General features: G+C 39.0%; 1 protein-coding gene across 23 annotated transcripts in view; it reads left to right on the top strand.

Annotated features, from left to right (window-relative positions):
- DLGAP2 (DLG associated protein 2) overlaps positions 1–21,685 on the top strand; it is a 501,744-nt gene that overhangs the window by 158,710 nt on the left and 321,349 nt on the right. For 3 of the 23 annotated variants that reach the window (XM_075414728.1, XM_075414726.1, XM_075414727.1), the window contains exon 1: positions 9,021–9,188. The exons of 17 other annotated variants lie outside the window; for them this stretch is intronic. In XM_075414728.1, the coding sequence (XP_075270843.1) occupies positions 9,131–9,188 (58 nt within the window). In that variant the 5' untranslated portion in view covers positions 9,021–9,130. Of the gene's footprint in view, positions 1–9,016; positions 9,189–21,685 lie in introns of those variants that run through there. 3 more of the 23 variants (XR_012763250.1, XM_075414725.1, XM_075414731.1) reach the window with 2 other exon arrangements.

Genomic DNA, 21,685 nt, shown 5'->3' with positions numbered 1-21,685 from the left:
CCTTAAGAAGCCTTGGATAAACATGAAATTAAACCCGTTATTCACCAGTCTCACGCTACAGCCATAAGCACTGACCTGAATGATGGACACACTGCAGTAGTCCTCAGTCTTTCATAAAAGTTATTCACGATTTTTTCACCACATCTGATAACTGTGTATGACAAAATTCTATGACAGCCAGCATGGCCAACGTGTGTTCTCCAGTAACTGTGCTCAAACTTCTTATATCCTGTGCTGACTCAGCCAGCCTTGGCTACCCAGATAATTTGAATCTCTGGAAGATTTGGGTCTGTGTGCATCTGCGGGACACAAGATCTGGCAGAGATCTTTGTTCTCATTGTTCCTAGAATTTCCTAGATTAGGAAAATTCATCTGTGATCCCTCTGCAATACACCTAACAGAGTCCTGGGACCAAACAAGTTATTAGGTTCCCTGATGTTTGCTGCATAGACCTGAACCATTTAAGTCTGGGAACAGATTTACCTCTTAGCTGACCTAGTGAGAGTGTATGGAAGGGTCTTTTCTGGTTTGTCCAGTGTGCAAGCATGACACATTAAGTCATTACTGGGAACTCAATGCGTGTCACAGAATCACAGAATCACAGAATGTTCGGGGTTGGAAGGGACCTCTGTGGGTCATCTAGTCCAACCCTCCTGCCAAAGCAGGGTCACCTACAGTAGGCTGCACAGCACCGCGTCCAGGTGGGTCTTGAATATCTCCAGAGAAGGAGACTCCACAACCTCCCTGGGCAGCCTGTTCCAGGGTTCCGTCACCCTCAGAGTAAAGAAGTTCTTCCTCCTGTTCAGACGGAACTTCCTGTGCTTCAGTTTGTGCCCATTGCCCCTTGTCCTGTCAGGGCACTACTGAAAAGAGCTTGGCCCCATCCTCCTGACACCCACCCTTGGGATATTTGTAAGCATTTATTAGGTCCCCTCTCAGCCTTCTCTTCTTCAGGCTGAACAAACCCAGCTCCCTCAGCCTCTCCTCATAGGAGAGATGCTCCAGTCCCCTTACCATCCTTGTAGCCCTACGCTGGACTCTCTCCAGCAGCTCCTCGTCTTTCTTGAACTGGGGAGCCCAGAACTGGACAGAGTACTCCAGATGGGCCCTCACTAAGGCAGAGTAGAGGGGAAGGAGAACCTCCCCCGTCCTGCTGTCCACACTCCTCCTAATGCACCCCAGGATCCCATTGGCCTTCTTGGCAGCCAGGGCACACTGCTGGCTCATGGTTAACCTGTCGTCCACCAGGACACCCAGGTCCCTCTCCACAGAGCTGTTCTCAAGCAGGTCCACCCCAAGCCTGTACTGGTGCATGGGGTTGTTCCTCCCCAGGTGCAGGACCCTGCATTTGCCCTTGTTGAACCTCATCAGGTTCCTCTCTGCCCAACTTTCTAGCCTGTCCAGGTCAAAAGGACCTAATGTCAAAACCTGCTGAAGTTTTGTCACTGCACAATGCAGCTAGGTGCTTTTGATGCAATAGATCCAATATCATAGAATGCACCTATAAACTGTGATAGAATACAACAGAGCGTTTGGATAGCCTCCTATAAAGCATCATGCTTAGTAAGTGTCAAGCATGCTTCACGGATAATAAAGACTTTATTGGGTAAGCTATAGTTAATTTTCTCCTGAGATATGTCAACACCATTCCATCTAATTTAATCTGGTATTGAAGTAATATATGATCACGATGTACACATCAGCAACTGTGTATCAGGTGTTGTGGTGCACTCTTCCTTTCTGAGTGTTTTTTCTCAGTAGCACTTCAGTTTGACTTTTATTAATAAGTAGCAGGATTAGTGAAAAATGTTAATCATTTCCCTTTCTCATTGCCTTGTTTGGGAAGCGGGTAAAGGGTGCAGGAAAGAGGAGAGGAGACTTCAAATTATTGTATCCTTTCCTCTTTTTACATCAGTGTCTATAAGTAATCAGGAGGCATAAAGCTGTGATCACAGTAAGGGATGTGAAGCTAGAATATTTGAGATCACACAGCTTTTTTGTCTTTTCCTTTGGATGTAACAAAGAAGAGTTTAAGAGATTCCCTGAAGCAGCAGCCTAGCATTATGTCCTCCAGAAAAACGTGCTTTTGTTGGTATCTCTTACTCCTTGAGAAATGGGCTTACCATCAGTAAGACTGACTATGTGGACAAGAATGTCACATATAAGCAAAGATATAGGATCATATCAGTCATTATCCAAAGCCTGAAACTCAGTTATGTTAGTCCTCATCAGAACAAGAATAAAACCAATATTTTTTTCTTTCTTATCCTCCTTAGAAAAAATCAGAAATGTTTTAAAATATTTGTCTTTTAAAATATTTTCCTTTTGCATGCATACTCATAAATTTTAACTTTTTCTAGAGACCACACATGGGCAGCAATGTCTTTGTGATCCTGTCTGTGAAAGAAGTGACTGTAGGCAAGTTCACTGCTTTCGGCTCTGGTGCACAGATTGGAGAACCTGTAGTGTAAATGAGTGTCTATCCACTCACGCTTCTCTGATTTGTGATCTTTTCACAAATGCTGAAAAGCATAGCTGGACACAAACAAGTCATAATCACTCTTATTTTTGTGCTTCCTAATTAAAGAATTGTCTCTGTTCTTAGGTGCATCCTGATGCAGATCTGCAGAGAACTAGAGAATCAGTCTGCATCCTCTGGCAGAGCTCTAATGCCTGGATATTTATTAATGAAGTTCCGAACTGATAAAAAAGATGCATAATACTTGGCCTCCAGTATGTCCTCTGAATATTTTTGCATGGGTGCTCTGTACAGAACTTGGATGTGTGTGACATGCACATTAAAAAGCCCCAAAATAGCTCTTTTCACTTTAACTTAAATCTTTTCTTTCCTTCCCACTCACTGATACATCTTTTTAGAGCCCTTAATTCTTTTTTGCAGCTGGGAAGTCTCATAGTTTTCATCCCTTTCCTTAAGCCTCATCTTCCTGACTAAGCAGCCTTAAAGAAGCCGGTTGTTGTGGAAAGGCCAGACATTGCCGTGGCATCGCGGCACATAATGTTGCCAGGAAAAGGCCTGATGATTGTTCTGAAGGACCTTTTCTCTTTCGGTGTCTGACATGCACTCTCTTAATGCAGCTCTCAGAGGGGCTCCTAAAACCGCAGCGACCTCCAGCCGGAAGTTAACGGCAGTTGCCAGGCTCGGTTTGCTTGCGTAGCACAAGCAGGCCTGTGTGTACCTCGTCAGGCGATGGAGGCAACGTGACAGTCTTTCTGCTCTTTTGTGGAAACATTTTTTTTTTCAGTAGAAAAGGAGATAAAGTTGTCTCCAGCATTGAGGAGCTCCGGGGATAAGGAATGACTTTAGCAGAGGAGCTGAGGGTTCTGAGGGCAGTTCAGCTGGCCAGCTGTCCCCGAGGCTGCAGGAGCCAAGTCTGGGCAGAAAATCAGGGAACAGCAACCCAGCTTGTGAAGATACCAGCTGGCACAGGTCGCTTGGTCACATATGAAAAAACCCTCTGCCTGTAGCTTCAGCATGAGGAGATGAGCCTTTTTAAATCCGTCCTGTGTGGGGGTTCAACTCCTTAAAAACAGTCGCTGCAGCTGCACTGTGTGAGTCTCTGTTCATTTGAAGTAGGAGAGATGCTGAGCACGTTTAGAGTGTGGTGTCTTCCTGAAGCAATGTCTCCCCGCTGCCTTTAATTTTCCTAGGGACGCCTTTTGCACAGGCCAAGACAGGGTTCTGCATATGGGCCAATATTCATATGAATGCATAAGTGCTGTGTCTAAACCAAGTGTGAAAATGGTACCAAGAATTAACAGCACATTGAATAAAGCTTTCAGTTATTCATTGAGAGCCTCCTTATATTCCTTTCTGGCGTTAGAAGTGTAACCATGCTTTTTCTACAGATTTTATGGATTAGAAAATCATAGGACTAGCCAGTCGATAAGTTAATCCTGATGCATGTTAAGTAACTCATCTAAAAAATGGATGCTCCCTATATGGGAAATGAATAATTAATTTTGTTTTCCTGGTTAAAAAAATCCCTCAGGTGCTTTTCTGTTTTCTGCTGAAGCTGAAATTTTTTAGTCCTCTGACAATGTCTTACACCCTCCAATATGTCTTGTTTCTATGGAGACACCAATGAACTGCAGCTTGCATTCTTCTGCATATCACAATACAAGGTTGCTTCAGAATTTTCCCAGTGCTTCACTCTCTTCCCTTTTAATTAGAAATTAATCAATAGGTCCGTTACTCTTGTCTCATACACTCACATCTACATGCACAGACACATATGATGCCTGTGACTGTAAGCCAGCCTACAAACACAGTGTATGTTTTCAAAGTGTTTTTTTAGAGAACAGCACTTTTTATCTTGAGGCTTGTAAGACCATAATTTTGAGCTGTATTGAATGGCAGGGTGGGAAGATGGATATCTTGTATGCAGTAGATGAGATGAGAGGATTTTATGATACTTCATGCTTTTTAATAATAGGAAGGACGTCTGGAGTTCTGGCATGGCCTAAAAGAGATTGGTGTGATCTTTGAATTTTATTCTCTTAATATTATCCAAGTTATTGTTTGGCCCCATTGTCTGCCCACCTTGTAACATTTCTGTGAAATTTCCCACCTTATCCTTCCCACCCCAATTGGGGAATTATTGCATGACCGTTCTGTAGATCTAATTCCCCAGGCCATATTCTTCCTCCCCTGTGTTCACAAGGCTTCCTCTTCAGGACAGTGGAAAGTAAACACTTGTGTGGCAGAACACACCATGTTTGCAAAGAGCATAGTAAAGAAACTGTGTAAATGTCATCTTTTCTTTAAATGAAAAATGTACCATGAAATAAACAGGTAAACAGTTGTGGGGTTTTTTTCCCCAGCTAAATTCAACAGGTAAAATAGCACCAGGCTGTGCTGCTGCCCTGAACTTTTTGGTTATTAGCTCATATTATAGTGAAATAAATTTCCAAGTAACAATTCAAAATAGCATTTGCAGAGGCCTCATAACTGATAAATGTTTACGTAAACCACCTGATGATGTCAACAGATTACCTCTAATGCTCAGTTTATGTACTTATGTGCTGAGACGTATGCTGAACAACTTCCTTCTCATTTTTATTTTGTGCTACACAGCTGTCTGTCTCCTCCTGCTGTCTCATACGCATATTGTGGTCTTCTGTAGACAAAGAGTATATTTTTGTCTTCCATTTTTTTTCAACTTCTTATGGACTTCTGAAGTTGAATTGTAGTTCTTAAATGCTACAGCAACTAGTAATCCAATGTAAAACAAAGAGTTTTGATGATGCACTGCTGACCATTATTTCTTGCCAATATGTTTGTATATTTGCTTATATGTGCATACATACAGATATATATATGTTTGCCTTTTGTTACCCTTTTTGTTGTTAAACTGAAAAGCAAAAATTACAAGTAAGCCTTTTTTATATGAGATTTCAGAAAGAATGCTTTGTTTTGAACTCTATCGACATTTACTGCACTCTCAATTTATTTGAACTATCCAGTATTTTTGTTAACAGACAGAAAGCAAGGTTTAACCTCTAAATGGACCAGAGCATTACTGCTTTCTCAAGGATAATAATTGTAACTATGCAAGCTAGCACATAATGGTTAAATATATCCTTGCTTTTGACAGAAGCTAGTGGAGTTGGAACAGAGATGAACACAGCTTATTAAATATAGCTCTTATGAAGACTGCTCTATAATTACTGTGATTTTTCTTTGTATCATTATGATCATAGGCTGATGAAAACAATGAATCGTGTGTTTTCAAAAGGCCAAGAACTATTCAGCCATATAAAGAGATCATACCTACAGTAACAGCCCTGTTAGTTTTCTTTGAGTAGCCTATGTAAATAATACATTGTGAAGGTTAAATAGGTCCTTTCACCAAAGATCCTTCTTCCACTGATAAGGGTTAAAAACTTAGAGGAGAATGCTCTAAGGAGGACCAAGAATGCTTCATTCCATGAAATCGCATACATATCCATGAGCAAATCTTTTGATACTCTTTTTAACTGAGACTAGTTTTTCATGTATAAAAAGGGATCTGCTGAATTTTTTGCATATCTGGAAATGTTTTCTGAGATGAAAACCTCAGAATGAAACAACCTATATACCCAGAATGTTAAGAGTACAAAAATGCCCAGCTGTCCTTTGCTATCAGCTCTGACACTCCACAGAGCCAAAATAGATCCGAGGACCTGGATTCAAATATTTTCCGTTTTTTCTAACCCATGAGAGCTTTCCATGCTTTTTGGCACTGAAAGGAGAACAAATAGCAAGGGTGTGTTCTTGTGGTCTCGATTACTTCCTTTCTCCCCAGGCCTGGGTTGATATGACTGGGAAGGCAGCAGACCCCGACACAGCTGCTCTACGTCAGGAGTAGTAAACTTGAGCTTTTCAGCAAAGACCTTGCCCCGTGCTAGAGTTCATTGTTTTCAGGAGTGCCCTTGCTTGTGAAGCTTCCCCCTTGTCTCTTTACTGCTAATTAATGTTTTAGAGGACAGAATTTTGACACTTAAAAATTTAGTTGCTAGTGTCTACTTAGTAATGAAGAATAACAGTTTCATTTTCTTTTTTTTAGATTTCATGAGGCAATTTAGGTGCATCAAAACCAGGCAGTGTTCATTTCAGGCTTCCAGTATGAAGAAAATGTGCTTGAGAACAATCAGTAATTTCAAAGACAAAGTTAGGGTTTAAGATTCATTGATATTCACTGTTGTGCTTGTAGAGCTGGAAGGAAGATGGGGACGGGCATGTCTGAGATCAGGGCTGGGTACGCTGCCTTTTCAAGCAACCACTTGACAGCTCCTTCTGCGAACCAAGCCAGCTTTGTATTAAAGACATTAGTTTCGTTGCCTTGGCTACATGTACTAGAAGACTCATCTGAAGCCTCACGTTCCTGATGGTTGTTATATGCCTTCTCATTTCTAGTCTAATTTATTCCCAGTTAGTCTGTTTGCAGGTCACCAGTAACTATTAGGTAACGTAGGTGTTATCCTTCTCTGTCTTTATCTGTTTTTGGTGTTTAACAGAGAGGCACCTCTCGTGCTTCTCTTAGTTATGCTGGAAATGTATTTAGAACTGTTTTGGTCTGTTGTACATTCGTGTATATTCGCACTATGTGTGTCTATTTAAGTAAATCATATTATCTTCTATTTAATATTAATTTTTTGTTATCATGTACCCTTCTGCACAGCTTTTAGGCAACTTAATTGTTTTGTCAATTGCGTGGAGTTAATTCAAATATCTCAAATCTATAAGGGTAAACTGTGGTATGAAATAGTGAGTATGAAGAGGTAAATAGAAAGGAAAACTGAAGTAAATAGTTTAAAACCCACTCTGAAGCAAATCCAAACTTTCCTGTAGGTTTGGTTTAAATGAGAATAAATACATACGCAGTCAGCCTTTCTGTACCAGGGTTTCCCAAACGGCTTCCTGGTAATGCCACAATTAAACATCAGTCAATTCTACAAATAATAACTTATAGAAACCAATTAAAAGGAGTGATTTTGACAAACGGGCTTTTAGGCCCTGCTGCAGAAAACTTGGCTGATGACACATTCTGGTTGTCTGATGTACTACTAAAATGATTGGTCTCTGTTTCAGCCTTATTTAACAGTTTCATTAATAGTATTAAAGAAAGCAAGTGAACAGCATGTTAATGAAGTCAGCAGATGATGTAAACAGCAGGAAACAGAAAATAGAAGATACTTAGAGATTAGAAACATGAGCAAGAGGAGTTATCAATGTATCATATTCAGATTGAGAAAAAAGAGAAGCTAATGCATCTGGGATAAATTAGTTCAGAACTGATTTTGTATGGCTAATACATATGAAGTCTACAGAAATATACACATTAAATTGCACTAGAACATGTTTTTTTCCAGTTGAGAAAGGTCCAGTTTGAGATCAGTGTAATACCTAAGAGGGCAATACTGTCTTTGAAAGAATGTGTAGAAAGATTGTGTAGAAGAGCAGACGAGTGATTGCTAAGTTTTACTCAAATAGGTGGATTGCAGAAGCAATTTTCTGTTGTTCAAGCAACAGGAAATAAAAATCAGCAGTTAGGTAGACTGATTTAAGAGGAAAGACTAAAATGTAATGACCAAGTAAACAAGGAATGGAGAGGAAGACTACTATAATCTGCATGCCTGAAATATCTGTAAGCACTTAAAGAAGATATGACTTATTTAGCATTACCACAAATTTGATATCGTATCAGGGAAATGTTCTTTATTAGGTGAAAGGAACCTCTTACTGTACTACATGAAGAATTAAAAAATAAGTACACAGAGGCTCTAAAGCACAACCTAGTGTCAATTGATGGAAACCTAAAATAGGCTGTAGGCTGCCGTTCACTAGCATATGGAAATACTGAATCTCTTCAACACCCCTCAGTGTGAATCTGTGTTGCAGAGTCCCTAAATTGTTAGCTCTAACCTGTTCTTTTGTGGTTTTTGTTTTTTTTTTACTTCCCCGACAAGATCCAAATTATAGGAGAGGAGACTTCCCAAGTGCTCCATTCATCAAGCCCAATCCCACACAAGCTCTAAAATATTTCCCCTTCCCCGGTGTGGTGACATGCACGCTGCAGGCAGACTGACAACTACCTCCTCCAGTTAGAACATATAATCATCAATACCCTTCTGAGCTCATTGAAAATGTGACTAACTAACTCGAGTCTCAGCTCATACGTTGTCAAATCCCACTTGGTGAGTCTTGTTCCTGTTCCAGCTGGAGTTGGGCCCACGCTGGAATTTGAGAATCTAGTTTTCACGTTCCAAAACTGAACAAAGAGACTAGGACTCTTTTCTAGCTTTAGTCTCCTGAACTGCAGTCATGTCTGTAAGTAAAATGCTGAAACACTAGTTGTCTGGAAAAAAATAAATGAGTGATGGTTTTAAGAGAGATGCTGTGGCTACTCAGTGCAGTAGCTTCCAGCTTTTTGGTGCTGTTCCCAGAAATGCTTCAACCATGGTGAGGAGCTCAATTCTCTAATTAAAAAAAAAAATTGTATCAAATATTTTTCAGCTTTACACTCTCAAATTAAAGCTTAAAAACCTCCAAGGAAGGAAAGGAGGCCAGATTGGAGGGGGAGGAGGTGAGAGGAAGGAAACGGGTGGAGAAAACCACTATATTCCCAAGATGCAAGGAAAGTTGAAAAGTAGAAGAAAAAATATATTAAATCAGTGTAAACTAAGAGGTAAGTTTAAGGCATTTTTTTACATTGAATGTATGTTTTGTTGAGTATTTTTAGCAGTAAAATTCTGTATACTTTAAAAGCATTTAAAATACATTAAAGTGAGGTAATTGCTTTTTTTCAATTTCTTCTGCTATAAACTTGATCTCTATTTTTATTAAGACATATCAAAGTGTGTGTTGTGCTGGGATTTTGCTACTTTTCTGCTGTTGCTGGTTAAAACTGTCTATTACTTCACCAATGACCTACATGAAGTGAAGCAACATCCCATGGCAGCAGGTAGGGTGTTTTGCAGTAGAGCTCAGTTGCGAAAGTTAATTGTTTATGGAGATTTAATGGGCATTGTGCTCCTACTTACCTACCTCACTGTAATTCAGTAGTGTATTGGTGTAGCCCAGGAAAAGAGCCTCTGAAGTAATAGGTTTTGGTACAGTTAGAATAGTTGACCTGTGTTCTTAACTGGAGGTCAGAGCAGTGCCTTACATTGTTTATTAGTGTTGTTGCTGTTATTGCTACTTGGTGTGCTGCCTATACAGGGGTTGTAGAAGTTAAATTTTGATCAGAGACCACATGCCAGCAGCTGAATAGTAAAGTCTGGTGTGCTTAAAAGCTCATTTATTACTGGGATGTTTGTTGCTATACTGCCAGGAGCCTGCCAGAGATACAACAGAATAAAAATACTGCTGATTAATATGACTGTGCTTGTGTTGTAACACCATGTGATACTAAAGACTTTGTCACAGATGAGTTTAGAAAGGAAGAAATCTGGAAAAAGTAGTGGCAGATGTAAGGAGGTTTTGTGTAGCTGTATCAGCTGGGTAGAGTGGGGAGGCGGAGATGTTCCTGCAGCCCTCAGTACTTACTGCATATATAGACCAGGTTATTTGCAGCATTTTTGTCTTTGAAGGTAGGGAACAGGGTAGGGCAAGTGTGTGACAGCTGCCATAATGGGAGAGACCAGAGCTCGCGATAGCTGATGGTGAAGAACAGCAATACAGGCGAGGGGGTTTGTAGGGAGCACTGCCGCCTGCCTCTCTGATCCGTATCCAGCTTCTGCTGTGTCTGGTCCTCTCAGGCTGGAGATCGTACTGTGATTAAAAGCTTCTGATGTCTCAATTGTTCATGAATTTATCCAATCTTGGTTTTTAACCTGTTTACATTATTGATTTCAAAAACATGTTACGGAAATGGGTTCTATAAAATAATTACATTGTCTTTGTTTTAAGCGTCCTGTTTGAGGATTTTATGGATTGCCTCGAGTGTTTTTACTGTGAAAAGTGAATAGTGTATCTCATAGACATGCTTATCACTGCCTCCTTAAGCTGTCTAATTATAGACTGAAAAGTTGTGGTCTGCTTAGATTGCCCTCTGTTCCATATGTCTGGTCATCCTTGTCCCTCTCTGGAGACATTTTCCCTCCCTCCCTACCTTTTCTAGCTACGCTATATTTATTCAGTAATTCAGATGAAAATGTTAGCAGTTTGTTGCCTTCTGAAAACACGTATGTCTAATGACTATCTCCTCTTGCTTGCTCTCACCATTTAGCCTTCCTTAACTCTTCTAAATAGTTTTTTCAGACCTGAGCTGAATGCTTAAATATTTCTACGGATAGCAGTTACATAAATATATGCATGGCAGCTGTGCACTTCAAGATGAATATATTATGGATGAAGAGCTTGAATTCCACAGTATTTGTCCTATTTTTATTCAGGCACATCCTGAGAATTTAGTATCAAATGGCCTAATTCTTCTCTGACACTAAAGCCGGAGAATTAAACCAGGAACTCCTGCCAGACTCCATAGGATCAGGGCTGGTCCTGCCTGCTAGACAACAGACCTCTACACCACTTTCAGAAATGTTCTGAATTGTGCATGAAGCTAGATATTAAGAAGCGCAATCTTTTATCTTTTGTAGAAGAGGAAACTTGGGAGAGAGGTAACCGCAGTTGTTTAGCGGATGCGATTGTAGGGTGGAGGAGAGCTAGAAGATGGCGAGTGTCAAGAGTTGAGCAATGAGAGCTGTGAGAAGTAGGCAGGGAGCGCTGGCTGGCAGCCGAAGAGCGAGGGGAGCGAGAACAGAGCCAGGCAGGCAGGCAGGAAGGCAGCAGCTGCAGTTGCGGACCCCCAGAGGCAGCGGGGGTGCCACGACATTAGCCAGATACTCTCATGTCAGAATTGCTTCAGACACCCAAAGGGCCTTGGACACCTGCGAAGGTGAACAGGAATTTGGCATCCCAAGGCACCTGTGCAATTTTCAGCCCTCAGGTGACTCAACAGAAGTAAAAGGGCAAGGTAGAAATTATGCTTAAGGACAGACTAGACAGCTGATGACTCTAGCGATCTTTATTTTGTTCTGTATAGATTAACGGAAAGCATTTTCCTCAGACATTTGGAAACCACGACCTATATTTCAAACAGTGTCTTAAATAAATAATTAATAAGGCTATTTAATCACAACTCCATCACCAGACAAAATTATCTGACCAAGGAATTAATCATAATGATATTCTTCACAGTACCTGGCATATGTTCTTGTTCTCTCCCTTCTGTGGATGTTTTGAACAGTAAGGGACCACTTCTAAGTTAATACAGTTTACTATGTGACTAGAAGGAAGAAAAAAATGTTTAAAAGAGGTTCTGTATAGAAATACAGAAAATTACCTGATGAACATTTTTTTTTAGTCAGATGCCGTTGTTCATTGCTAATGCAGCAGAACAGAAGTAGGGGCACAATGCAGGTTGCTAAAAATGCCATATGTAAAATTGAACCATTTACTTGGAGACTAGCAGCAGCCCATGCAAGTTGATGTGTTGGTGTTAATGTATCATTTACCAGGTGTGTTGCATCAGCTTCACTTCACAACAGATGTAAGATGTAGAGTGCCGTGAAGAAATTCAGGGTGGTGTTAATAAAGCTATGCGTGGCAGCACTTCAGGAAGAAAAGCTATCTCTTAGACTGCTTATTTGAGAATTTATCCAAACATGCAAAGAAAGTGAATTTAGCCAACTAATAGCAAACTGGAGTAAAAACCAACAAATGCGCTCTTCTGTCACCTGTCGCTATGAGCCTTGCTATATCCTCTGACTGCCCTCTCTAGACAGGCAATACCGCTCTGACTTACATGAGTCTTAGTAATGCTTCAACACTTCGTCTGCTGCAGTGTTCACCCAGCTGCAGCTGGATCAGATTGAATGGAAACAAAATGTTGTCAGCAATTTAAGGACTCTTTGACATGAGTTTTGCCAACAGTTCTACTGGCAGCTGGAAATATCAGAGGCTTTCTCACTGCATGATGTCTTTCTTTGCCAGTTCTGCCCCTTTCCCTTCTCCTGTGTCATGCCAGCAATGTACCTTCTCCCTCTTACTACATGTGACCTCTCCCTTGCACTCGGCATCCCTAGATGCCGAATTTTTTTTGCTTTCCACACAGACTGTATTCCTCCATGGCCGCTAGGGTTAGAAAATAGATAAATGTGCATTATGGTGGAGAAAAGGACTGAAGGCAAATCTTCTTCCTTTTAGAAAGTGATCCAGACTCGCAGAGGATCACTCCAGTATTTGTTCCCCACCTCTGCCATGTAGAAGGCGTAGTAGAGAACACTTCACCCAAGGGAGAGAGGTTTAAATGCTGAGTAGATTGGACAAAGCAAATCATCATTTCTCGCTATCTTCTTCCTTCTGAGGTGCTCCAGCCAAAATAAAAAGGGAAGGTCCTCTAGCCTCCACAATCATTTATATCCCTGGGGGGAATGCCTCCCTCTCCTGAGGCAGCCCTTCGCCTGCTCCCAACAGTGCCTTTCTGGCCAAGGACACTGTGTGAGTGTGGCTCTGTAGTCACAGCAGCTGCTAGAAACCCACAAAGTTCCCCATGTGAACTTCATCCACTTGCTTTTCATCACTGCTAGGAACAGAGGCAGAAATAAAAGCAGGTGCCTTTAATATGTTCATTTTAATTTCTGCAGATATAATTTCATGTACATTATTACTGTGTAACAAAGTATATTGGGAGTGTCCGATCTTCTCTAGATTTTTTTTGCCTGTCCTTGCACATGCAAAGACGTTGTTCAAAGCACATATCACACATGGTTCCCTGTTCTGGCAGTGCTCGGGCATGTTGTGGTCCACTTTTGGGTTTGCTTTGCTTCCTGGCTGTAGGACCTTTTGCTTTAAAGAGTATAAAGTAAGAGTAGAAGGGGAAGCAAGAAGTACTAAAAACTGTTTGCTACTTCTTAGAAGGCTACTAATCGTTTTTATTTTTACGGAATAAAATGTTTCTGAAATCAAGGAAGAAGCTTTAGCACAAAATTTGAGATGAGCTTTGCCAAATTTTCAGCAGATGAAAAAACAAGTGTTTTAGATAATAGCTTTCACGTCTCCAAGAGGGATTAAACATTTAGATATACACTGACTTCCAGATTTTGGGGAAATGTACTGTTATGTGTTTTGGACACTCTAACTTACCCATCAATATGAAATGACTAATGACAAACATCTGTCCTGACTTTTATGACATTCAGGATGTAAGGAAATGGAATCTGCCTCACACCCAGTGCTCTCATGAGCTATACATGAGCAGGAAAGTGATTGGCACTGTAAGCTGAATTAATGGGCAAGGAAGGGATGGATCTGAAAGAAGTTCTGCTTCTTCATTCTCTTACTACATCTGTGCTCAGATGTGGATAGAAGAAAGAATATGGTCTTGCTTTGAATCAGTGGAGCAGTATCGATTGCCTGGAAGTTGACTTTTGGGATAGTTTCGTTCCCCTTCAGCGTAGCTAAGCCTGCTCAGGGCAGAAGAAACAGCAAACTGCTTCTGCAAAGTTATACTGTGTAGTGAAGCAGGAGAAAAATATTTTGATGGAAGAACAGCTTATGCAGTATTATTTTAGGCTTCTGTAAATGGAATAATAAAGCAGTACTGAAATACCTTTCTGACCATGCAGTGACCTCTAAACTCTATGTACAAAACTGGGTTATTTCAAACACTGACCAATTACCTCACTCCAGAGTGGCTTTCAGCAAGAGAAGGATTAACCAAGAAAAGAAGGTGGACTGAATTTTCAGTTAAAAGAAAATAGGTACTGGGTATAAGCTTGCTGTATCATTACCATCTTTATTTAAAGAAATTGCCTAGACTGGAAAAGTTTTTTTCTGTGCCAACATTTGCCCCAGAAAGCTGCCTTGCGAATGCAATAGCACCAGCTTTGGCGCAGAGTGAAGTCTAATATTATCAGGAGGGAAATACTACACTGGCTTCTAGTGTCAAAGGTGTCTTTCAGCTCCTAGCTGTTGACTTCTCTTCTGGGAACACAATCAGTGTTTGAGTTCTTATGCTGGGAGTGCATGTTCAGCAGATGCTTTAAAGTGGAATTATTTCATAGAATCACAGTAATAGTTGAGTTTGGAAGGCACCCCTGGAGATTTTCCAGTCAAAGCCCACTTGCCTGAGGCAAGGTCCTGAGGGTGTTGCCCATGACACTGTCCATGTCAGTCGTATTTAGTGTGTCTCCAAGGATGGGACTCTACAACATGTCTGGGCAACATAGTCCGGTGTTTGACCAGCCTCAGAGTGAAAAGTTTTTTTCTAATTTTTAAGTGGAATTTCCTATACTTCAGTTTGTGCCCATTGCATCTTGTCCTGTCACTTGATGTCACTGAGAAGAGTATAACAGAAGGACAGTTATTAATTTGTAAACTGTGGAAAACTGTATTACTTATGAAACAGACAGAGGAACATATAAGAAATAAAATTATCATTATTTTCATTATTCCTTGCTTTAAATCTGGATCAATAGTCTCTAAAAAAAAAGAGCAGACTGGAATTAGAAGAAAGTATATGTGAGGAAAAATCTTAACTTGATGCTTTGCTTACCTCTCTGTGCCTTTGCAAAGAGGAGTCAAATAAATCCTTCACTTTGAAAGTGCTCTCTGAACAAGTTCAATGTGTCCAGGTTGCTCAACTGAATTTGATGCCATTCTACACCAACTAACTTACAAGTCTGAAAATGAGGTACTGTAGAATTTTGGACTGCAACAGTATTTCTCCTTTGTTTCAGAATAATTTAGGAGCTGGATTGTCCCAGTGCTTTGTTACAGCAGCAAGAATTGCCTATGTATGTCACCATGCTTTGGTGAATAATATATAACTTGCTGCAAGAGGGTTAAGTGCTCATTGTCTCTTGAAAGCAAGTATGGAAGATGAAGACCTAGGGCAAAAGCCTTCAGGTGTGGCTGATGACCCAGGAAGTTATCCCCATCATGATCCAGGCTGATACTTAAAGCAAAGTATAAAGGCAACCACAGTGCGTTATTTACACAATATTAATGCCTATAAATGAGTGAAGATTTTGACTGTCCTTTGGTGCCCATTCATAATACATGTTTTGCTGGGGAAACCTATTCAGAATCACATTTATTATTCTCGACAATAACCTCTTTCTCCACCACCTATTATGATAAACAGCCAACAGTTTTTGCTACTGCAGTTCACAAGCGTAGGTCATTCTACAGGGCTATGTATAGTGCAAATGATAAATATCCAGCATGGTTTCTTTCATTGCTGTGAGCGTATTAGCAGCTGCCAGTGTTTTCGTCAGAGTAGTGCTGAATAATACTTAACATATGTGGATGGCTTGCACCCATTATATCATAATCCAGTGTTCTGTGAGTATAAAAGTGCATAGGTGAGTGGGTTTGATTGTTGTCTATAAGAAACTCCTTTATTTAACAGATTAATAATTTCTTACTGTTTGAAGAAGAATTTAAGATAATCCCATGCTTACACGATGAAGGTAGAGAATAGCCAATAGCCAGTATTTATTCCAGGGACCTTTCAGAGCTTTGCTTGCGGTGACAGAGGTAATAGCTAGTTTCTGTCGTCTCCGTTTATTGTCTATGAGAGAGGTTTACCTCTGTCTCTCCCCAGCAGCTGTAGAGGGAGAGGATATTTTCAGCTTGTATCTTATGGAAATGCTTAAGATTAGTTGCAAAGAATTGAATTTCTGTAAGAAACCAATAACTGCATTAACAGAAATACTTATGTCACTCTATAAAACTTTCTGAATGGAGAGGTGAGGATGAGTTGTGCAATTTTAGCTACAAAAAAATCTGTTCATATGGTTGCAGTTCCACCAAATATTAACACTGTCCCAATCTCAGGTGTAAGGAAAGTTAGTATTCTGCTCTGTTTGACAGCAGTTTAGAGTGACAAAGACACGTAATGCTATTATTAGGCAGAAATTTCTGGAAACAAAAATGGTTTAAGCTTTTAAGATTTATCTATTGTTGCAGTACTGTTATCAGCACAAACGATAAAGTTTATTTTTCTCTAACAACTATTAATACTTTATAAAACACGTAAGGGAAGATGAGGCACTCTCTTCCTCTACAAGTATTGTTTTAGCTTGATTTTTAGGGACACAAGTCTTTTTTGATCTTGAATTTATCTCTTTCACTACACTGCACCAAGTTATGCTTTATAATTGTGTTCATCCTGTTTTCCTGAACATAATTTTTCTATCACTGTGCTACTGCCACTGAGTATAATAGAAGTCCTTTTCATGTATGTCTTTGAGTGATAAATTATTTGGATAATATAAATGAGATCACAAGGAATTTTCTTTATATTTTTGTGTATTTGTCTTTGCAGGTGTACATGTATTAATGTCAGAGGTATTCTGACTCATTCGTATCCATTCTGAAAATCTTGTTTCCCCATTCAAATATATATTGATGTGTATCAATGCTGCAAAATGGCAGCAAAATGTATTTTGAGCTGTTTTACAAAGCTAAGGATCTAAAATTATTCAATTAGATCAAATTATCAGAAATCAATTTTACGAATACACATACTAAAATATAACTTTGAATTGCATGTTTTTGTATGGGAATACATTTTTGTGAGTCTGTCATATGGAATCACGGAGCAACAGTTTATGATGGCTACATCCTATAAGCTATGGCATACTCCCATGGAAGGACTGACTCTAAATATGAGTGCAATTAAATACAGAAGTCCTGGAAGTTAAATGTTCTTGTGTCCAAATAAATGCTAAACGCCGTGCTGAAGACCCAAGAGCATGATGGCGAGGACTAACATATCATACTAAGGCTCATTTCTATAGACTATAATTTCTCTTGTTCATTCTGGGGTGACTTGCATCTTAACTGAAACTTTTGAACTGTGTTAAAGTGGGTTAAGAGGATAAACTGAAAAATATTCCTTTCCTGATTTTCTCACAAGTATTTTTACATGTTTTTTTCAGTTGTGGTTGTCACAACTAGACAAGTCTTTTTAATTTGTTATACAGTATGTTTTAAGTCTGTAATACTAAACAACATTTTGTTCCCCCCCCCCGCCCATTAATATCTTTCATTTTTTTCCTAAACTGCAAAGCTAATTTTCTTTCAGGTGAACATTTCCCACTGGTTCTTTTATAGGTGGACTTTTGCTACATAAAAATGTCTGTGGAAACAAAAGAAGGGCTCATTCTAGCCGTGAAAGAATAAGAATTATCTGTGAGAGTGGGAAGCTTGAATATGCGGGTTTTTTTCCAATGCTTTTTAGTAAATTATGCTAAAAAGCAGATGCTTCAAATGTGAGAGCCCCAAAACAGTCATGTGGCAGAAACTTGAAAGAACAGTAAAAGCTGTCAAAGGTAGCAAAACTGTGTGTAGTATGCTTTTAAACATAAGATGAAGAGGTCATAATTTTCATGCTCTCTCAACAGTTTAGACGTGTCCTTGCTGGTCTACTCTTTAGAATATTTACTCTATATTGGTGCAAAAATGGCAGTATAAGTCCACTGGAACATAGTGGTTAGTAAACAACTTCTAACCCTGAGGATCCTCATCTTTCCTTCCAATCTTCCCACCATTTGACTAGAACAATTGGCATAACCAGTGCATAGCTTTAAAATAACATCATTGTAAAATATTCTTTAAAAAAACTCCAGATAATGAAGATCTCTGTGGTAGACATGAACCAAGTATATCCAAGAGAGATTGCAAGCATGCAGTAGAGGGCTGATTAATAGGATCAGCAGATAAAATAAGCACCTAGGTTCAGTGCTTCTAGATTTCTTGTAAAAATACAAACATGTGGAAAGTAGGCAAAAGAATTCAGAATAAGGTTTTAAATAAAATCTAACCAAAGCTGTATTACTGCATATGCTGTATAAGCATAGATGCTGCTGGGAAAACAATTGCTTCAGCATCATGGGTTCAGTCAGTCAATGGATATTCTAGACAGTAAATCAGTGGAGTCTGTCATACTGAGAGCTCATTATGAAACAGTTTCAGAGGTTAGATGTAAAAACTTGTCATATGAGTTTAAGTGAAGAATAACTATTAACTTCTCAATATTCATCACAAGCACAAAGGCTATGTTTAGGTTTCCTAATGCTTATGCATAAATGGCATTTTTATTGGTTATCATTCCTAAACAGCAGTGCGACAATTCAAGCAATAATTACAAAATGTTGATGATGCTTCCTGAATACTGAACTGATGCTGCTGGACTGCATATATTTGCTCTGAAAGAGTGGTAGACTCATCAGCCTTGAAGGAAAGTGTATGCTGAGAATATGAAGGTATGAGCTGACTGGTGGTCAAGCTTCAGAGATTAGGGGGACTTGATTTCAGCGGAGATAGACCAGCTGTGAATCTCATCATTCACAGCTCAGCGAATACTTAAACCTCCTAATCTCTCTCACTGCACTGCAGTAATTGTCACCCTGGTATGTTTTCACAATGCTTTATATAGTTTATGCAAAGGCATTTAAAGACTTCTGTAATTGTATCTAGAGATTATTCTAAAGTCCAATAAATTTCACTGCTAGGTATGGCTTCCTAATAATCTTAAATTAATCTTAGCTCAGCTTCTCCACCAGAGGGCAAACAAACAAAAAAAGAGTAAATAAATACATGAGTAGACAAGGGACCCCTTACCTCCAATTAAAAAAAATTGAGGCACAACTTCATTGTTACACCTCCACATACATTATTTTTCTTAGAAGCACTGGCATAAAGTTGAAAAGATTGATTCACTTTGATTCACGATAATGGTCCAGAAGAGGATGCCTTTCTTGACTAAAATTTTGAGAAATATGTACACGTGTCTTTCAGTGTAGCAGAAATGGGTTGGCGCTCTTGTGTTCTCGTGCGTCCAGTGTGGTGTCTGTGCTACTGACAGTCTTACATCTGTCGTATAGTTTACGGTTACCTAGACAAAAATTTTTGCATAATAATGGCAATATGCACTTTCCAGTTCTCTAAAATTTCTTGTATTCTGTGTCAGTTTTCCTTACAATAACCAATTATCTTTGACATGTAGCCTTATCAAATGCTTCTTGAAAAATACGTACTGTCCACGTCACTCTCTTATCTATCACAGCAGCATTATCTTCAAAGAGTTCTATGAACTTAGTTATGCAAGACATTCCTATTATACATTCATATTGACTGACTCTAATGGAATTATGCTCTGCTTAGTGCTGCCTTGCCAGTTGCAACAAAATTGTTTTCAATATGTATTAAAAAATGTTAAGCTAGCTGGTTATTATATATTTTACCCTATCTCATGACTTATTTGAATAGTGGATTGTGGTCTCAACTTTTTAGTTCTTCAGGAGCTGGTTCTGCCATCACAGAATGTTGACTGTGAAAGCACGGTAAATTCTTTGCTAACTGGAAAGCATTAGTAAGCAGATCACACTTATGTACTTAAATGACAGAGACATAGAAGGAAAATAGCAAATTTCAGAGTGTGCAACAGAGGAGTCTAAAATTCAGAAGAAAATTGCCAGTTGTAATAATCAGAAAACAACAAGAATGCTAAAAAAAATTAACTTTATGATGCTGTAAATATCACACGTTTGAAAACAAGGTCCTGGAGGCTTGGATAACTTAAAAAAAATACTTCTTTTGTTTTTTTTTCCCTAAGTGGAAGGGTTATGTTTGTTATATTCATCATTTTTGTGCCATAAGCATAATTGCATTTTAATATTTGAATTGCATTTATTAGTAGATTATCAACTGAAGTACTTGTTGTAGGATGAAATGCAATATATTGATATAAAGTTAGATATATTAACTGTTTATTAATGGTCTGTCATCAAGGTTGTTACCAGACTAACAAATATATAATAGTAAATTATAAAGTATATGATAAAATAATACAAAACAGAAAGTGAAAGGAGGCTTATAAGACACAGTAAAGATAGGAATAGTCTTTCATATTTATGTGAAGGCAATTTATGACCAATACAGGCATTATATGGCAGAGTGAAAAGGACTAAATGATAGAGATATCCTGTACAGCTTGGAAATGGAACCATACTTTTGCATTTATGTTCATTGTGAAGGGAAGAAAACAGAAAAAAAAAATACATATTTTGTAAGTAGACAGAATATTATGCTGAAGACTTTCTCTCAAACAGTCTGAACAATCTGAAAAAAAGTATGTTTGTAGAGACGGATTTTTTTTTCCCAATGGCAACTAGATCTATCATGATAGATGTGAATTTAGTCTCAAAGAAAAGTAAGCAAGACTTTAGAAAGTTGTAAATCACCCACACTATGAAACACTGGCAAAATAATCCATTGATTATGTTGTGGGAGTACAGTTAGATACTAGAAACTTAATATTTTGAGAAAAGTGGATATTGTTGTCCGGCAGAACTTTCTTAGTAGAGAAATAACCAGCTTGTCTTCTAAACTGAGAACAAAATCATTAGCAGTAAATTGAGAGCTGCAGCTTTAACAAATTATAGATCCTTTTTCCTTCCCACTTAAATCAATGGGAATTCTGATCTGCTGAAGTACAGTTAGTGTTGTGCACAGAAACAAGTTGCACTTACATTACATAGGAAGCACAATTAAGACAAACCTAAATTAGCCACATATCCCATTTACATGATACTTTAGAATTGTAAACTTATTCTGACATAACTTAAAACATAGACATAGTATCTCCAACTGAAGAGCTCACTGAAATAATGCAACGTGACACTTTATTAGCTTTTTTCTTGGTGAAAGAAGGTACATGTTTCTCTCTTTTCCCGGGTAACAAGTGATAGGACAAGAGAAAATGGCCTCAAGTTGCGTCAGGGGAGGTTTAGGTTGGATATTAGGAAAAATTTCTTCACTGAGAGGGTGATCAAGCATTGGCACAGGCTGCCCAGGGAAGTGGTGGAGTCATCATCCCTGGAGGTATTTAGAAACTGTGTAGATGTGGCACTTAAGGACATGGTTTAGTGGTAGACTTGGCAGTGTTAGTTTTACGGTTGACTCGATGATCTTAAGGGTCTTTTCCAACCTAATGATTCTGTGACTACGATTCTGTATACAGTTTAGGAGATAAATAATTTCAGCAGAAATCGCATCAGTTGCTATGAAGTGGCATGTCACCTGAAGATTTTTTCTCAGATGATTATTTTTCTTGCATTGAGTTGACTTTTTATTGCCTTTCAGAGAGGCTGGGAAAAAAAGGGTGAAAAG

This window comes from Opisthocomus hoazin, chromosome 2 (assembly GCF_030867145.1).
Source record: "Opisthocomus hoazin isolate bOpiHoa1 chromosome 2, bOpiHoa1.hap1, whole genome shotgun sequence".
NCBI lineage: Eukaryota > Metazoa > Chordata > Aves > Opisthocomiformes > Opisthocomidae > Opisthocomus > Opisthocomus hoazin.
This window is presented reverse-complemented; position numbering and strand designations above follow the sequence as displayed.